Source organism: Calliphora vicina, chromosome 4 (assembly GCF_958450345.1).
Source record: "Calliphora vicina chromosome 4, idCalVici1.1, whole genome shotgun sequence".
Lineage (NCBI taxonomy): Eukaryota > Metazoa > Arthropoda > Insecta > Diptera > Calliphoridae > Calliphora > Calliphora vicina.
The window spans coordinates 115,187,688-115,208,362 of NC_088783.1; the positions used below are offsets into that span (position 1 = coordinate 115,187,688).

Consider the following 20,675-nt stretch of genomic DNA (forward strand, 5'->3'; position numbering starts at 1 on the left):
TCTGTTCTAGTTCTGTTCTAGTTCTGTTCTAGTTCTGTTCTGTTCTAGCTTTTTTCGTTTCTCTTGATTTATGTCACCGTGTTGAACTAACTCACAAATATGAAGAGAAGAACAAAGTTTTGTAGTTGTAAAATCTACTTAACACACATTGTTCCACTACTGTGTGCTACAAAATTCATTTATATAGACATTCATTCATGCAGTCATTCATTCATTCAGTTTTAACAGTTTTGTTATGCTCAAAGAAAATATTAACAAAAAACAAGTAAGAGTGCTATATTCGGCTGTGCCGAATCTTATATACCCTTCACCAAATTATACTTCAAAATTTTAAATATTTTTAGGTAAACAAAATTTAATTTTTTTTCCAGTTGTTTTTTGAATTTTTTGGAAAAAAAAATTTTTCGATTGTTATTTTAAATTTAAAATTTTAAATTTTTTTTTTTTTAAATTTTAAATTTTTTTTTTTTAAATTTAAAATTTTTTTTTTTAAATTTAAAATTTTTTTTTTTTAAATTTTAAAAATTTTTTTTTTGTTTTTTCAATTTTTTTTTTTAAAAAAAAAATTCGGGTTCAAAATTTTTTTCCCGATTTTGACCCATTGTAGGTCCAACTTACTATGGTCTTATATACGTCGTTGCAAATGTCTTTGAAATATCTATCATTAGATATCCATATTGTCTATATTAATGTCTTAGTAATCCAGATATAGGTAAAAAAATAGGTCAAAAATCGAGGTTGTCTTGGTTTTTTCCTCATATCTCAGCCATTTGTGGACCGATTTTGCTGATTTTAAATAGCAAAATTCTCGAAAGCATGTCTGACAGAATTATTGATGATTTGGATCCCGAAGATATCTGGGGTCTTCAGAAAACTGATTTCAACAGACAGACAGACAGACAGACGGACAGACAGACAGACAGACAGACAGACAGACAGACAGACAGACAGACAGACAGACAGACAGACAGACAGACAGACAGACAGACAGACAGACGGACATGGCTTAATCGACTCCGCTATCTATAAGGATCCAGAATATATATACTTTATAGGGTCGGAAATGAAAAATGTAGAAATTACAAACGGAATGACAAACTTATATATACCCTTCTCACGAAGCTGAAGGGTATAATAAAAAATAGAAAATAAAAGATGCCAAAGGTGAAAATATTCTCCTATACATATGTTTAGTTATTTATTTGTATGCAAAACTATAACAAAAACGACGAGAAAATGTAAATGAAAAACTTTGTTTAACACATGTTTTTCCTTTAGTTTTTTTCTTGTGGAAATATTTCCCCTTCCTTTCCACAATTGTTTTTCTAACAGAAAACACGACTCGAAAGAAAATAGAAAACAATAAAATGACACATACAAATTGAGGTCAATTGGTATTATTTTCGAACTGTGTTTTAGTTTTCACCATGAGTGTTAAGGATATATATAAGCTTGTCATATCGTTTGCGAAAATTTAAAAAGTACTAATTTACTACTATTTTTAAAAAAATCATTAAATAAGATAAAACTTATAATAATGTTAATTAAATGAGGAATGGTTAAAATTTATTAATTTTAAAGAAAATTAGGAAAGTACTTTTTCTACTACTATTTTTAAAAATTCTTTAAATGTTAAAAATGGTTAGATTTCTTTAATTTTCTCTACTAAATGTAGACAAATTAAAATTTAAACAAAATTTATAGAATTTTAAGAAAAATTTTAAAAAGTACTTTTTTACTACTATTTAAAAAAAAGGATAAAATGCAGTAATATTGCTAGATTTTTTAATTATTTATGTTAAATGAACTAGAGATAAGGATTTTTTCTTAAATTTATCCATTTTAAATGCAATTAAAAAAAAGTACTTTTTTTACTACTATTTTTAAAAATGTCGTTAAATGTACTAAAATTGATATATTCATTTAATATTCCTTCTAATAGGTTGGAAAAGTTATAATTTTTGTCAAATTATAGTAATTTTAAAGAAAATTAAAAAAGTACTTTTTCTACTACTATTTTTAAAAATTCGTTAAATGTTAAAAATTATTAGATTTATTAATTTTCTTTCTAAAAAGAAGAAAAGAAACTATATTTTATAAAAATTAAATCAATTTAAAGGAATGTAAAAACTACTTTTTTACTACTATTTTAAAAAATTTCGCTTAATGTACTGAAATTTAAATATTCTTTTAAGTTTCTATCTAATAGGTTAGAAAAGTTAACATTTTTGTCAAAATATATTAATTTTAAAGAAAATTAAAAAAGTACTTGTTCTACTACTATTTTTAAAAATTCATTAAATGTTCAAAATGATTAGATTTATTAATTTTCTCTCTAAAGGGACGAAAAAAAATCTAACATTTATAAAAATTAAATCAATTTAATAGAAATGTAAAAAAGTACTTTTTTACTACTATTTTAAAAATGTCGTTAAATTTACTAAAATTTATATATTCTTTTAATTTTCATTCTAAAATGTAAGAAAAGTTATAATTTTTGACAAATTATAGTAATTTTAAAGAAAATTTAAAAAGTACTTTTTCTACTACTATTTTTAAAAATTCGTTAAATGTTAAAAATTATTAGATTTATTAATTTTCTTTCTAAAAAGAAGAAAAGAAACTATATTTTATAAAAATTAAATCAATTTAAAGGAATGTAAAAAAGTACTTTTTTACTACTATTTTAAAAAATGTCGCTAAATGTTCTGAAATTCATATATTCTTTTAATTTTCATTGTAAAAGGTAAGAAATTTTGTAATTTTTGTCAAAATATCTTAATTTTAAAGAAAATTAAAAAAGTACTTTTTCTACTACTATTTTTAAAAATTCGTTAAATGTTAAAAATGATTAGATTTATTAATTTTCTTTTTAAAGGGAAGAAAAGATACAAAATTTTATAAAAATTAAATAAATTTAAAGCAATGTAAAATAGTACTTTTTTACTACTATTTTAAAAAATGTCTTTAAATAATGTAAAATTTATTAATTTTTTAAAATTTTGGTTTTTATGAAGGGTATATAAGATTCGACACAGTCGTAAATAGCTCTCTTACTTATTTTCATATGTGTTTTTTTTTTTGCTTTATTGTTTTGTAGGAAAATGAACTGCAGAAATAATTCATATATAAAAACTAACACGACTACATTTGAAAACAAATAATAAAAATTGGCAGGAAACACATAAATACTTGAATAGAAAGAAAATTTACCCTCTTAACAAATATTAAGTCTTTAAATACAATAAAATTTTAGAATATTTTCTTTAGAAACCCAAAATGTTATTTGTCATTTCCTTAAATTTCACAAAGTCGAACTAATTAAAATTCCCTTTAAAAACTTTATAGCTAATTTTGCATATATGTACTTTTCTAGGTTGATTCTCTCTACTACCCTGGTGTTTTTATTAAGCCTTAGAGACTTTGAATTGTAACTTCCACAAATTACAGCCGTTCTTTTCCAACTACTAATGCCCTGGCATTTTAATCAATAAATGAAACTTCCGCTGCAGGATTTTACAAATTATAAAAAGGTCCCTAAAATGAACAAAACCCCCGTTAGAAACAACCACACTCTAATTAGCTAAAAAAAAACAACTGCAATAATAAATTGCCTTTAAACGTATGAATGTGAGCAGCTTTACATTAATGGCTGAGTGTTGAAAGGAAATATTGGAAGCTGACACCATTTATATGCCACCAATAGGCAGACAGACAGACACACATATACCAGAAAGCTGTTGCACGTTTTTGTACCAAATAAACTAACAGCGAAAACAACCAACAACTACAACAAAAAACAAATAGGGAAATTGCATAACAAACCTCTGAACATTTATCACACAGTTTAAAAACAAGAAAAAACACTCAAAGAAATTATAAATAAAAAAATAATCTAAATAATCAATTTCAGCTAAAAAGTAGTAAAAAACTACTTTTTTGCTTTCCTTTAAATTGTTGTAATTTTTATAAAATTTAGATTCTTTTCCTTCCTTTACAAAGAAAATTAAAAAATTTTAACATTTTTAAGACTTTTTAAAAATAGTAGTAAAAAAGTACTTTTTATCATTCTTTAAAATTAATATAATTTGACAATAATTATAAATTTTCTAGCTTTTGAGAATGAAAATTAAAAGAATATATCAATTTCAGTAAAAATATCTAACCATTTTGAACATTTAACGAATTTTTAAAAATAGTAGTAAAAAAAGTACTTTTTAATTTTCTTTAAAATTAAGATATTTTGACAAAAATTAAAAAATTTCTTACTTTTTAGAATGAAATTTAAAAGAATATATCAATTTCAGAACATTTAGCGATATTTTTAAAATAGTAGTAAAAAAGTACTTTTTTACATTCCTTTAAATTGATTTAATTTTTATAATGTATAGTTTATTTTCTTCCATTTAGAAAGAAAATTAATAAATCTAATCATTTTGAACATTAAACGAATTTTTCAAAAATAGTAGTAGAAAAAGTACTTTTAAAATTTTCTTTAAAATTAAGATATTTTGAAAAAAATTACAAAATTTCTTACTTTTTAGAATGAAAATTAAAAGAATATATGAATTTCAGAACATTTAGCGAAATTTTTAAAATAGTAGTAAAAAAGTACTTTTTTAAATTCTTTTAAATTTATTTAAATTTCGATTTTTTCCGTCCCTTTAGAAAGAAAATTAATAAATCTAATCGATTTGAACATTTAAACAATTTTTAAAAATAGTAGTAAAAAAAGTACTTTTTTATTTTCTTTAAAATTAATATAATTTGCCAAAAATTATAACTTTTTTACATTTTTAGAATGAAAATTAAGAGAATATATCAATTTTAGCAGATTTAGCGACATTTTTAAAATAGTAGTAAAAAAGTACTTTTTTACATTCCTTTAAATAGATTTAATTTTTATAAAATATAGTTTCTTTTCTTCCCTTTACAAAGAAAATTAATAAATCTAATAATTTTTAACATTTTACGAATTTTTAAAAATAGTAGTAGAAAAAGTACTTTTTAAATTTTCTTTAAAATAAATAAATAAAATTAAAAATTATAACTTTTCTTACATTTTTAGAATGAAAATTAAAAGAATATATCAATTTCAGTACATTTAATGACATTTTTAAAAATAGTAGTAAAAAAGTACTTTTTTTATTTGCATTTAAAATGGTTAAATTTAAAAAAAAAACTTTTCTCTACTGCATTTAAGATAAATAATTAAAAAATCTAGTAATATTACTGCATTTAACAAATTATTTTTTAAAAAGTAGTAAAAAAAGTACTTTTTAAAATTTTCTTAAAATTCTATAAATTTTGTTTAAATTTTAATTTTTCTTCATTTAGTAAAGAAAATTATAAGAATTTATAAATTTTTTCACAGTTAACAAATTTTTAAAAATAGTAGTAGAAAAAGTACTTTTTAATTTTCTTTAAAATAAATAAAATTTGTCAAAAATTTTAACTTTTCTACATTTTTAGAATGAAAATTAAGAGAATATATCAATTTCAGTACTTTTAAGGACATTTTTAAAATAGTATTAAAAAAGTACTTTTTTTAATTGCATTTAAAATGGATAAATTTAAGAAAAAACCTTATATCTTGTTCATTTAACATAAATATTCAAAAAATCTAGCAATATTACTGCATTTTATCCTTTTTTTAAAATAGTAGTAAAAAAGTACTTTTTAAAATTTTTCTTAAAATTCTATAAATTTTGTTTAAATTTTAATTTTTCAACATTTAAGAGAGAAAATTATAAGAATTTATAAATTTTTTCACAGTTAATAAATTTTTAAAAATAGTAGTAGAAAAAGTACTTTTTAAATTTTCTTGAAAATAAATAAAATTTGTCAAAAATTTTAACTTTTCTACATTTTTACAATGATTTTTAAAAGAATATTTAAATTTCAGTACATTTAACGACGATTTTTAAAATAGTAGTAAAAAAAGTACTTTTTTTTAATTGCATTTAATATGGATAAATTTAAGAAAAAACCTTATCTCTTGTTCATTTAACATAAATATTTAAAAAATCTAACAATATTACTGCATTTAACAAATTATTTTAAATAGTAGTAAAAAAAGTACTTTTTAAAATTTTCTTAATATTCCATAAATTTTGTTTAAATTTAAATTTTTCTTCATTTAGTAAAGAAAATTATAAGAATTTATAAATTTTTTCACAGTTAACTAATTTTTAAAAATAGTAGTAGAAAAAGTACTTTTAAAATTTTCTTTAAAATAAATAACATTTGTCAAAAATTTTAACTTTTCTACATTTTTAGAATGAAAATTAAATGAATATATCAATTTTAGTACATTTAATGACATTTTAAAATAGTAGTAAAAAAAGTACTTTTTTTAATTGCATTTAAAATGAATAAATTTAAGAAAAAACCTTATCTCTTATTCATTTAACATAAATATTTAAAAAAATCTAGCAATATTTCAGCATTTTATCCTTTTTTTAAAATAGTAGTAAAAAGTACTTTTTAAAATTTTCTTAAAATTCTATAAATTTTGTTAAAATTTTAATTTTTCTTCATTTAGTAAAGAAAATTATAAGAATTTATAAATTTTTTCACAGTTAACAAATTTTTAAAAATAGTAGTAGAAAAAGTACTTTTTAATTTTCTTCAAAATTAATAAATTTTTTCAAAATTTTATGTTTTCCTTATTTAATTAACAAAATTATAAGTTTTACCTTACTTAATGATTTTTTTAAAAATAGTAGTAGAAATAGTACTTTTTAAATTTCCTTAAAAATTTAAAATCTTTTCTACTGTTTTTTTCTGTCAGTGTCTTTGATATCATAAATGCATGTATTTGATATCACTTCCACATCCGTTTAACGGAAATCACATGTTATTTGCCAAAAAAAAGCAGCAAAAACATTTATCTGTTTTTCACAAAAACCCAATGGCAGCAGTTGCGAAAACAACAAGTTCAATATAAAACGTTTTTAACAAATAAAACAAAATAAATAAATATTTTTAAACCCTTTAGGTTTGTCATTCCATTTGTAGTTACTGCAATTTTCATAAAAAAGACTCAATATAGCCATATCCATCTGTCTGTCAGTATGTTGAAATCAGCTTTCCTTAGCCCCCAAATAACTTACATCTATGATTTATACATCAATATATCGGCTATTGTCCCGGTTGGGTTGCTATTTAAAATTCGAGAAAATCGGTTGAGAAATGGCTGAGTTATAGTTAAAAGACCAGGACTACCTCGATTTTACCTATTTTTATATATATTTATTTATATCTGTGTTATTAAATCATTAATATAGACAATATGGATATCAAATGATAGATATTTCAAAGAGCTTTTCAACGATATATATAAAAACATAGTAGGATGGACCTACAATGTGTCAAAATATTTTTAAAATTATTATTTTTTTTTTAAAAAAATTTTACAAAAAAATATTTTCAATTTTTATTTTAAAGTAAATAAAATTCGTCACAGCCGAATAAAGCTCTCTTGCTTGATTTTTTATAAAGAAATTTCTGTTTTTTTTTTTGGTTATGAATTTATGGCGACATGTTGAGGCATGTTCATTGAGGCAGGTCTGCTTTAAATGGTAAGCAAACATTTGTTGCATACCATAATAAAGAACATGATAATATTTGTCAAGGTGGATTTTGTATTGAAATGTTAAAGGTCATGTTGTGTTGTTTGTGGACTTTAGGTTTATTAATTTTTACTTTATGATTCCCTTTATTGATCATAAGTTGTGTGTTTTCTGTTGATTAAAACCTGACTGATGATATTATTTTGTATAGGAATAAGGAGGTCCTGTGGTTAATTAAAATCTTGTAGTATATTTTTGTTCAGTGTTTTTTTATCTTAAATAATTCCCAATTTACTTAAGTGTTGTTTTCTTTTCTCCTCTCTCCTGTTTCTCCTTATCTCTTGCCTTTATAGAAACTCCATTATGGCTTTTGCTGCAGGTGGCTCCCATACGCAACGAAAGGGATTTGGTTGTCTTATTCCTGTTAACATTTCGAGATATAACCGCCTTAAAACAACCCATCGACAGCGAAGATACCAAGGGTGGTAAGTTAAAACTTAAAATTTTCCTTTCCTCTCTATTACTCTGTTTTTCAATATTAAATGTTTTTTATGATTTCCTTTTTGATGGTTACAATCTGTAATTTACCTCTATAAGTATATAGATTCTATTAAATGTATTTAAATGTTATAAACTGCACTCTAAACTACTTTAAAATACATACTAATCAAGCATGATTAAACTTGCACGAAAAATAACTATAGCAAAGCATACAAGCTAAATCAAGCCAGGAACTAAAAGTCGCAGATGTTGAACCAAAAAACCAAGAAATTATAATCCAAAAAAAAATATTAAGAAACTCTTTTCTTTAAAGAAAAAGCAAGTTTAATATTCTATATGGATCTAAAAAAAACTTTGAGAGCTTTTAAGTTTAAACTCTAAATTATCTACATAAAAGCAAATACTGTTGCTTCTCTCTCTCTCTATCTCTAAAATAAACTCTAATCTAGCTTCTCTTTAAATGTTGCCTTTATATTCTCTTAACTTTATTTTCATTGCTGTATGTGTGTGTGTGTCTGTTCTGTCTGTCCACTTTCTAGTTTTGACAAATTTGATTTTTCAACTATCTAGTTTTAGGTCTATCAAAATTTGCCAAATTGGCCCGTTCGGTAACGAGAAGTCGTCAATTCAGCGCACATTTGCCCACGCTAAAGGATCCAACGAAACAATCAAATTTGGCGCATGTAAGTAAAAATATTTTTGCTCTAATTCCATTAAACAAAAGTTCATATTTTTAAAATTCATTAATAGATGATGTCCCTGAGTGCGGATATAATGCCGCAATATCGCCAGGAAGCACCCAAAACACCACCTCATATACTGTTGCATTATTGTGCATTTAAAGCGATTTGGGATTGGGTCATATTATGTTTAACATTTTATACAGCAATTATGGTGAGTTTTATACAAAAAATTAAAAAAAAAATTTTTTAAAAAAAAATTTATTTTACTACAAAATTTGTTTTAAAAGAACTTAAGTTACAAAACTAATAAATTTGCCTAAATTTATTATTTTTTTTCCAAAAAAAATATTTTTTTAAAAAAAGCTTTAAGAATTTTTTTTAATAAAATCCATTTTTAGAAAAAAAAATTTGTAAAAATATTTATATGTTAATAAGTTTCATAACTTCATCAATAGTTTTGTAATATTTTAATTTTTAAGCAATTTTAATAAAAAAGCTTTTTTTTCAAAATTTAAAGCTTTTGTGAAAATTTAGTAAAAATTGCTTAATTTTGAAATAACAATTAAATATTTACAGCAAAATGGTTATATATAAGAATTTTGTTAACATTTTTACAAAAGCTTTTAGCTTAAAATTTAAAAAAGTTACAAAACTATAAATTTTCCAAAAAAAAATATTTTTTTAAAAAGTTTTTTTTTAATAAAGTCAATTTTTAGAAAAAAAAATTTGTTTTTGGAAAAAAAATAATAAATTTTGGCATAAGTTTCAGAACTTTTAATTTTTAAGCAATTCTAATAAAAAAGCTTTTTTTCAAAATTTAAAGCTTTTGTGAAAATTTAATAAAAATTGCTTAATTTTGAAATAACAATTAAATATCTTTAGCAAAATGGTTATATATAAGAATTTTGTTAACATTTTTACAAAAGCTTTAAAAATGTTTAAAAAGCTTATATGACATTTAGCTAAAAAAGCTTTTTTCTTAAAATGTTTATATGAATATTAAAAATTTATGTGAAAATATTAAACAATTTACTTTAAAATTTAATTAATTAAGTTATTTCAATGAAAAAGCTTTTTCAGAAAACCTAAAGCTTTTACAAAAATTTTGTATAAATTCTTAATTTTTTCAGAAGACAATTAAATATCTAAAAACTATATAATATTTTCTTAAATGTTGTTATTAAATTAAGTTTAATCAAAAAGCTTTTTCATAAATCTTAAAGCTTTTGTAAAAATTTTGAAGAAATTCCTTAATTTTTCAAAAAAACTTAAATAACTACTCAAACAAAGACATATTAATAATTTTTTTAAAAAAAAAAATCACAAAAGCTTTAAGGTTGGCTTAAAAGCTTAGAAGAAATTCTTATTGAAAAAAGGTTTTTTGCTTGAAAGCCCTTAAATATAACAAAACTTAACTAATTAACTTTGTAACAATAATAATTTTTGTTAAATTAGGAATTTCTTCAAAATTTTTACAAAAGCTTTAAGATTTATGAAAAAGCTTTTTGATTAAACTTAATTTAATAACAACATTTAAGAAAATATTATATAGTTTTTAGACATAAAACAGTTAAATATCTAAAAACTATATAATATTTTCTTAAATGTTGTTATTAAATTAAGTTTAATCACAAAGCTTTTTCATAAATCTTAAAGCTTTTTTAAAAATTTTAAAGATATTCCTTAATTTTTCAAAAAAACTTAAATATCTACTCAAACAAAGTCATATTAATAAATTTTTTAAAAAAAAATTCACAAAAGCTTTAAATTTACTAAAAAGTTTTAAAATATTTTATTGAAAAAAAGCTTTTTAGTTATTTTTTTTCTAAAAATATTTCTATATTAAAGATTTACATGAAATATAAAACAGTTTGCCACAAATTAGTTATAATAGTAATTTTAATAAAAAAAAGCTATTTCAATAAAGCTTTTATGAATATTTTATAGAAATTCTTGAAGTTTTAATTTATTATTGAAAATATTAAACAATTTAGCAAAATTTTCTTAAAAAATCTTTTATGAAAATTTTGCATTTAAATATAAACACAGAAAAGGTAATTTCTGAGATTTTTACAAAATTTAGAAAAAGCTTTAAGGAATTTTTTAAAGAAATTTAGCCTAAAGTGCTAATTTTTGATTAGTTTAAGTTCCAAAGCCATTTATATAACAAAATATCTTTGTTTATGTTTTAAAAGTAATGATTTTGGTTATATTTTCAAAAAAGCTTTAAAGTATTTTTTTTAAAAAAAAGCTTTTTTTGATAAAATTCTCTAAAAATTATAAAATATTTAAAATTTAAGGAAAAAAAAATTTGCTAAAAAAAATGTTTGTAAAAAAAAGCTTTTTCATAAAATTTAAAGTATTTTTTTTAAAAAAAAGCTTTTTTTGATAAAATTCTCTAAAATTTATTAAATATTTAAAATTTAAGGAAAAAAAATTTGCTAAAAAAATTTTTTGTAAAAAAAAGCTTTTCATAAAATTTATTTAAATCTGAAGAACTTAAATTTTTTTTTTTAAAAAAAACTTTTTTATTTAAAAATAAATTTCTAATGTCTTTATGATCACAAAAATGTTCATATCTCAAAATATTTACAAAATTTAAGAAAAGCTTTGGGCTGTTCTGAAAAGCTTAAAAGAATTTTGTTTAGAAAAAACATTTTTCTTTCTAAAAATATCTAAAGGTTTAAAATAGCACAGAATAATATTGTTATGTTTTATAAAATTTTTCATTTTGGATAAATTTTTTAAAAAAAAGCTTTCAAGAAATTTTTTGAAAAATGCAATTTTTGAAAAAAAATTTTAGAAATGTTTAAATATTAGAAACTTAATGAAAATATTATATAATTTTCAAAATTTTTGTTATTAAAGTAGTTTAAGAAAAAAGCTTTTTTAAAAAAAATCTAAAAGCTTTTGGAAATATTTTGTACAGATTGTAAAATTTTTCAAAAAATATTAATATCTATATAAATTAGGTCATTTAGAAGCATTTTTTAAATATTTAAAAAAAAGCTTTTATAAATATTTTAAAAGCTTGAAAAATTTTTTTAAAGCTTTTTTTGGAATATTTTTCTTTTTTTAAATAAAAAGTTTATTAATGTTTTATAAATTTTGAAAATTTTGTAGCAAATTTTCTGAAAAGCTTTCAATTGAATGAAAAAGCTTTATTAGAATTTCCTAAAAATATGAATTAATGCCCTTAGTAACAAACTCTTTAAACTTGTTTATCAGTTTTCCTTTATTGTTTTAGATTTTTTTTCTATTTTCCTTACACCTACTCTTAGTCTAGTGTGTAAACTGCTTATGCCTCTAAACAAAATACTTAAAATGCACTTAGAAATGCCACTCGAAGACTACTTAAATATTAAACAAATACATACATGGGGCATAGGAATTCATACTCAATGGAAAATATGTATGTGTACCTTATTAGATTTTCTAAACCCTCTTACTTTTCTACTTAAGATATCTAATCATAAAGTAGATGAGAGAGAAGACGTTAAGGATGAAACATGCAATGTAATTACGAGCAGGGGTGAGGCAACCAAAGTTAGCAAAATGGCATGTTTAGATTGAACATGATTTGTCATGTCCTTGCCTGTCTGAAAGCCTGCACTACTCTGTTTATGCTTACTTTGCTGGTTGATATCTTAGGGTCTTTACAAAATATTTGCAATTGAGCATACATATGTTAATTGCACACCTGGTGTTATTAAGTTTTAATCCTTTTGGAACTAAATTTTCAACTCAAGTTTTACTTCAACTGATTGTATGAAGCAAGTGTTATTTCCTTTTTCCTTAATATCTCTCAGACATATTTTAGCATATTATTCATCATTGTTTTGTTCTTTACAGGTGCCATATAATGTAGCTTTTAAAAATAAAACCTCAGAAGACGTTTCATTACTTGTTGTTGATTCAATTGTAGATGTTATATTCTTTATTGATATTGGTAAGTATATTTTCTAACATTGTGTTACAGTTGTATTCCTTAGATATTCTCATATTTCTATACCCAAATTGTAAAAATACTCTTGACTTTAACTATTTATTATGTTGTGTGATGTCAAGTTATGATAAACCTAGTTATTTCTACTTGCACTGCAGTTGTTGCAGTGACAGCTAGAAGTAATGCTACAGCTGATTTTCTTTTTTTCTGTTTTAAATAGACACGTTTTAGCTGCACTCTTCACTTTTTAACTTTTCAAAATTGATTTATGCATAAATTCATATTTTTGCTCGTTTCTAGTTTTTTTTTTTTTTATTATACAGACACTCTGTTTTTTTGTTATATTTTTTTTTATTAAGTTTATAACACTGTATGCATATTTTATTAAACAAATATTCGCAGTTGACTTAATATAATAAGAGAGTTAGTTGATAGTTTGCCAGTGTAAAATGAAAAAAAATACATAATTTTTAAGTAGGAAACGTGAGTAAAGAGAATATGAATAAAATTCATATTTAATATAACAAATATATTCAAATAAATATTCTAGATTTAAATTTATGTTAAAAAAAGTTGTGAGTATAACAGTTTTTTTTATAAATAAAATGTGAAATATACATTAAGTTAGCGAAAACCTTAAAATACAATCGATTTCAATAAAAATAACAAATAAAATGTCGAGTATAACAGTTTTTGAGTACAGTATAACAGTTATTTTTTACAGTATAACAGTTTAATATATTAAAAAGCAATTAAATTTATGTTATACCATCATTATGAGATAGTATAACCATTAAAATGTGCAGTATAACAGTTTTTCTTTAAGTTACTTTATAGAAAACCTTAATTTATTATAAATTTTAGTTAGTATAACAGTTAAAATGTCAAGTATAACAATATTTATTACCAGTATAACAGTTTTTATATTAAGTAAAACTTATTTTTTTATGAAACCTTATTACAAAGCAATATTTATCATAAATTTTTGTTAGTATAACAGTTAAAATAAGGAGTATAACAGTTTTTTACTTCTTATATAACAGTTTTTTTATGAATCCTTATTGATAATCATGATTTACTATGCATTTCAATTAGTATAACAGTTAAAATAAGGAGTATAACAGTTTATAAAAAAGTATAAAAGTTTTTATTTTTAGTATAACAGATTTTTGTATGAAACTTTATAGAAAACCATGATTTACTATGAATTGAAATTAGTATAACAGTTAAAATAAGCAGTATAACAGTTTATAAAAACAGTATAACAGTTTTCGTTTTTAGTATAACGGTTTCTGTGTATGAAACCTTATTGAAAACCATAATTTACTATGAATTGCAATTTGTATAACAATTAAAATAAGCAGTATAACAGTTTCTAAAAACAGTATAAAAGTTTTTATTTTTAGTATAACAGTTTCTGTTTATGAAACTTTATTAAAAACCTTGATTTACTATGAATTTAAATTAGTATAACAGTTAAAATAAGGAGTGTAACAGTTTATAAAAACAGTATAACAGTTTTTATTTTTAGTATAACAGTTTCTTTTTATGAAACTTTATTGAAAACCTTGATTTACTATGAATTACAATTAGTATAACAGTTAAAATAAGGAGTATAACAGTTTATAAAAACAGTATAACAGTTTTTATTTTTATTATAACAGTTTTCTTTATGAAACCTTATTGAAAACCTTGATTTACTATGAATTGAAATTATTATAACAGTTAAAATAAGGAGTATAACAGTTTATAAAAACAGTATAACAGTTTTTATTTTTAGTATAACAGATTTTTGTATGAAACTTTATTGAAAACCTTGATTTACTATGAATTACAATTAGTATAACAGTTAAAATAAGAAGTATAACAGTTTATAAAAACAGTATAATAGTTTTTATTTTTATTATAACAGTTTTCTTTATGAAACCTTATTGAAAACCTTGATTTACTATGAATTGAAATTAGTATAACAGTTAAAATAAGGAGTATAACAGTTTCTAAAAAAAGTATAACAGTTTTTTTATGAAACCTTATTAAAAACCTTAATTAAATAGCAGTTTCAGTAAGTATAACAGTTAAAATATCGAGTATAACAGTTTGTATACACAGTATAACAGTTTTATTTCTTAGTATAACAATTTTATGTAATCATTCCTTATTGAAATCCTGGATTTACCATAAAATTTAGCCAGTATAACAGTTAGTATAGGCAGTATAACAGTTTCTGAAAACAGTATAATAGTTTGTATTTCTTGTATAACAGTTTTTGTTTAAGAAACACTATTAAAATCTTGAATTACCATAAATTTAAGTTAGTATAACAGTTAAAATATCAAGTATAACAGTTTTAAGAAACAGTATACTAGTTCTTTTTTTCAGTATAACAGTTTTTAGTAATCAAACCTTATTGAAAACATTAATTTATTATAAATTTCAGTTAGTATAACAGTTAAAATATCAAGTATAACAGTTTTAAAAAACAGCATAATAGTTTTTATTTATAGTATAACAGTTTTCAGTAATGAAACCTTGTTGAAAACCTTGATTTACTACAAATTTCAGTTAGTATAACAGTTTAAATTTCAAGTATAACAGTTTTCGTAAACAGCATAAGAGAATTTATTTTTAGTATAACAGTTTTTGCTTATGAAATCTTAGAGAAACCCTTTATTTAATACCAAATTCAGTTAATATAACAGTTACTATAAGGAGTATAAGAGTTTCATAGTTAATATAACAGTTTTATTTTTAGTATAACATAGTATTATTTAGAGTATAACAGTTTTCAGTAATGAAACCTTATAGAAAATATTGATTTACTACAAATTTCAGTTAGTATAACAGTTGAAATTTCAAGTATAACAGTTTTCGTAAACAGTATAACAGAACTTATTTTTAGTACAATAGTTTTTGCTTATGAAATCTTAGTGAAACCCTTTATTTAATACCAAATTCAGTTAATATAACACTTACTACAAAAAGTATAAGAGTTTCATAATTAATATAACAGTTTTATTTTTAGTATAACAGTTTTTGTTGACACATCTTTATTAAAAACCTGGATTCACCATCAATTTCCGTTTGTATAACAGTTAAATTGTGGAGTATAACTGTTCTTAAATACTGTATAACAGTTTTATTTTTAGTATAACAGTTTCTATTTATGATAGCTTATTGAAAACCTTGATTTACTATAAATTTTCGTTAGTATAACAGTTAATATATGGAGTATAACTGTTTTTGTATTTAGTATAACAGTTTTATCTAATGAAAACTCTTTGAAAAACTTGATTTTCTTTCAATTTCAGTTAGTATAACAGTTAAAAATTAATGTATAACAGTTTTTGAAAACAGTATAACACTTCTTGTTTCTTGTATAACAGTTTGAGGTAATTAAACTTCATTAACTAGGTTGATTTTCTATAAATTTAATTACTATAAGAGTTAAAATATCCAGTATAACAGTTTTTATTTTTAGTATAACAGTTTCTGTTCATGAAAACTAATTGAAAACCTTGATTTAATATGAATTGCAATTAGTATAACAGTTAAAATAAGGAGTATAACAGTTTATAAAAACAGTATAACAGTTTTTATTTTTAGTATAACAGTTTCTGTTTATGAAAACTTATTGAAAACCTTGATTTACTATGAATTGAAATTAGTATAACAGTTAAAATAAGGAGTATAACAGTTTATAAAAACAGTATAACAGTTTTTATTTTTAGTATAACAGTTTTTGTTTATGAAACCTTATTGAATACCTTTATAAAACAGTTCATAAATGAGTATAACAGTTGTTATTTCCAGTATAACACTTTATTTATACAGTATAACAGTTTTTTATAAAACATTTAACATCTTTAAATCTCACCATTTCTCTGCACTCTTTTCCCTCCAGTTTTAAATTTCCACACCACTTTCGTGGGCCCCGGCGGCGAAGTAGTTAGCGATCCGAAAGTGATACGTATGAATTATTTAAAGTCATGGTTCATCATCGATTTGCTCAGTTGCCTGCCATACGATGTCTTCAATGCCTTCGATCGCGACGAGGATGGCATCGGTTCCCTGTTCAGTGCTTTAAAAGTTGTGCGTCTGTTGCGTTTGGGCCGGGTGGTACGCAAACTAGATCGTTATTTGGAATATGGTGCCGCCATGCTGATACTATTGTTGTGTTTCTATATGTTGGTGGCCCATTGGTTGGCCTGCATATGGTATTCCATAGGACGGACTGATGCGGATAATGGGGTAATTGAAAGAAATTTTTTTTTATGATATTTTAAAAATAAGAAAAATATTTGAAATGTTTTTCTTTTATATAGATCCAATATAGCTGGCTTTGGAAGTTGGCGAATGTTACACAGTCCCCCTATTCCTATATTTATAATAATGATTCCACAGAACTGATAAATGGTCCTTCACGCAAGAGTATGTATGTGACAGCTTTGTATTTTACCATGACTTGCATGACCTCGGTAAGCTATAATGGAATTTATGATCTAAATCCGTTTGATTTGATATTTTCTCATTTTTTTTAAAAAAATTTTGTATTATTTTGTTTTAGGTGGGGTTTGGAAATGTCGCCGCGGAGACGGACAACGAGAAGGTGTTCACCATCTGCATGATGATAATTGCAGGTGCTGTGTTTTTAACACGTTCCGTTGCCTCGTCATTTTTATATATAGTTTTTTGTATATATAACAGTTCAATAGTTAATGCTAAAGTGCTATTTTTGTAACGCCTTTGGTAGTGAACGAAAGAATAGCATAATTTGAGATATGCGCTTGGAAATAATAAGTATAACAGTTTATCTTAAGTATTTTAGTTATAAAAGTATCTAAAAAAATGAAAAAAACTTAAGTATAACAGTTAGTATAAGAGTATAACAGTTTTGGAAATTCAAAATCTTCAACAAATTCAGTTAATATAAGAAGTATAACAGTTTTTGAAATCAGTATAACAGTTTTATTTCTAGTATAACAGTTTCAGTTAGTAAAACAGTTAAAATTTCAAGTATAACAGTTTATTTCTTGAATAATAGTTTCTGTTTATGAAAATTTGCAGTAAACCTTGATTTACCACAATTTCAATTAGTATAAAAGTTATAATAAGGAGTATAACAGTTAGGTATCTAGTATAACAGATTTTTTTTATTGTAACAGTTTTTGTTTATAAAACCTTATTGAAAAACGTTAGTATAACAGTTATTTTAGAGAGTATACGAGTTTTTAATCCCAGTTTAAATGTTTTTATTTTTAGTATAACAGTTCTTGTTTATGAAACCTTATTGTATGCCAACAATATCAGTTAGTATAACAGTTAATATATCGAGTATAACAGTTTTTATTTTTAGTATAACAGTTTCAATTTATGAAAACTGGATTCACTCCTTTAATATAACAGTTATTAGGGTGTGTATACGAGTTTTTAAGCACAGTATAACAGTTTTTATTTTAAGTATAACAGTTTTTGTTGATGCAACCTTATTCTTAACCTTGATTTACTATCAATTTCATTTAGTATATCAGATAAAATTTGCAGTATAACAGTTTTATACTAAGTATAACAGTTTTTATTTCTAGTATAACAGTTTAAGTTAATGAAAAATTATTGAAAACCTTGATTTACTAACAATTTCAGTTAGTATAACAGTTAATATAACGAGTATAACAGTTTTTATTTTTAGTATAACAGTTTCAATTTATAAAAACTGGATTCACTCCTTTAATATAACAGTTATTATATGGTGTATACGAGTTTTTAAGCACAGTATAACAGTTTTTATTTTAAGTATAACAGTTTTTGTTTATGCAAGCTTATTCTTAATCTTGATTTACTATCAATTTCATTTAGTATATCAGATAAAATGTGGAGTATAACAGTTTTTATTTCTAGTATAAGAGTTTAAGTTAATGAAAAATTATTGTAGACCTCGATTTACTAACAATTTCAGTTAGTATAACAGTTAATATAAGGAGTATAACATTTTTTATATTTAGTATAACAGTTTTAGTTTATGAAAACTTATTGAAAACCTTGATTCACTATATATTTTCGTTAGTATAACAGTTAATATATCGAGTATAACAGTTTTTTGTATTTAGTTATCTTTTATTTCTAGTATAACAGTTTATGTTAACCTTGATTTTTTTCAATTTTAATTTAGTATAACAGTTAAAATATCAAGTATAACAATTTCTGCACATTTATTTTTAATCAAAATAAGGTATAAAAAAAGTATAACACTTTTATTTTTCAATATATTTTTTATTATAACAGTTTCCCTTTAACCCTCCAAGCGCATATTTCTTTATGTAACGCCCGCTAGAACTAATAATTGCTAAACAAACCTAAACAAATTGTTGTAGTTTTTCTCATTTTTAATTTTCTACAGTATTTTTTTTATGTTTTAATAAATGCTTAAGTTAGTTCTTCATTAAATTAAAAAAAGCTTAAAGCTTATTACCAAGTTTTTTTTATATTAATTAAACTCTTACATTTAACAATTCTTTGTAAAAATCATTAAAAGTTTTCGGTTAATCGTAAAATTTGAGAAAAAAAGCATTCTATGTTTTGTAGTTTAGATATCTACAAAAGACTTTCAAATTAATAAAGCTTTCAATGATTTGCTACTTAGAGAAAAAGCTTTAGAATTAAAAAAAGCTTTCCATGATTCATTAAATGTAAACAAAAAGCTACAAAAGTTTTATAAACTTAGTAATTGTTTTATTTTTAGAAAGTAATTTAAGAAATCAACCAAAATCTTTTTTCAATAAAAAAGCTTTTTCAAAATTAAAAATTATTATTTTTTATAAAAAATTTCCTTCAAGAATTTAAAATTTATTAAATTAATCAATTCTTTTGTTTTAAAATTTTGGTTTTGGATTTTTTATGAAAATTTTTTTCAAAGCTTTCAAAAATTTTAAAAAAGCTTTTTCATAAATTTTTATAAAATTAATATTTTCACCAATTTTTTTTTATAAATATGAAACAGTTTAAAACAAAAACAGAATTTGCACACAATGTCCCTAAAAGCTTTAAGGAATATGAAAAAGCTTTTCATTAACAATTGCTTTTAAAGCAAAATTTCAGTGAATTTTTTATAATAATTGCGTTTTTAAAATTAGCAACAGAAATGTGAAAGCTTTTGGGAAAAAGTTTTTATTTTTTGAGAAAAAAGCTTTTATTAATTTTCCAAAATTTTGTATTTTTATAAAAACGTTCTCAAGCTATCGTTGGGGATCATACTAAAGCTTAAAAATTATAAAAAATATTATAGTATTCCTTTTCAAGGGTATTTATAATTTATTGCTGCTATTTATATGAAAGCTTTTGATATTTCGCAAAAGCTTTTATTATAAATTTTGAAAATTCTTTGTTTTCATTGAAAATAATGTAAGATATTAATGTTATAGTATTCATGCTTGATTTTTTCAACTTTCCAAATAAAAGTTTATTAAATTTCCTAAAAGCTTTTATAAAAAGTTTTAAAATTTTTAAATTTTTTTTGAATATGCTCCTTAATTAGGGTTTAAATAAAGTTTTTTTTTAATTTCCTATAAGATTTTGTATAAAGTAGCTTTTTAAAGCTTTAATTTGCGTTTTAAAAGCTTTATTGATTATATAAAAGAAAGTGAAAATATTTTTTGGATAGCTTTCTCAATTTCATTAAACATTTTTGAGCAATTATCTTAAAAGCTTATTTTTAGCTTTTTAAGAACTCATAAATAATAAAAATATCAATGTAAGTAAAAAAAATAAAAATTATTGACAAAAAGCTTTTAATTAAATGAAAATGCTTTTTCAAAGTTTCAAAGAAAAGCTTTAAAAATGATTTTTTAAAACTTCTAAATAATAAAAAATTAACAATAAAATTAATAAAATGAAAAAGCTATTTCAAAACCACTTTTTAAAATAATTTTTAAAGCCTTTCTTTGATTTTTGAAAAAGCTTTTTCATTTAGCTAAAAGC

At 22.1% G+C, this 20,675-nt stretch overlaps 1 protein-coding gene across 1 annotated transcript in view; it reads left to right on the top strand.

Moving 5' to 3' along the window:
* eag (ether a go-go) overlaps positions 1-20,675 on the top strand; it is a 98,634-nt gene that overhangs the window by 62,491 nt on the left and 15,468 nt on the right. Inside the window, exons 4-10 of the mRNA XM_065509842.1 lie at positions 7,928-8,059; positions 8,646-8,758; positions 8,826-8,969; positions 12,611-12,707; positions 16,606-16,952; positions 17,027-17,179; positions 17,269-17,341. Of these exons, the coding sequence (XP_065365914.1) occupies positions 7,928-8,059; positions 8,646-8,758; positions 8,826-8,969; positions 12,611-12,707; positions 16,606-16,952; positions 17,027-17,179; positions 17,269-17,341 (1,059 nt within the window). The remainder of the gene's footprint in view (positions 1-7,927; positions 8,060-8,645; positions 8,759-8,825; positions 8,970-12,610; positions 12,708-16,605; positions 16,953-17,026; positions 17,180-17,268; positions 17,342-20,675) is intronic.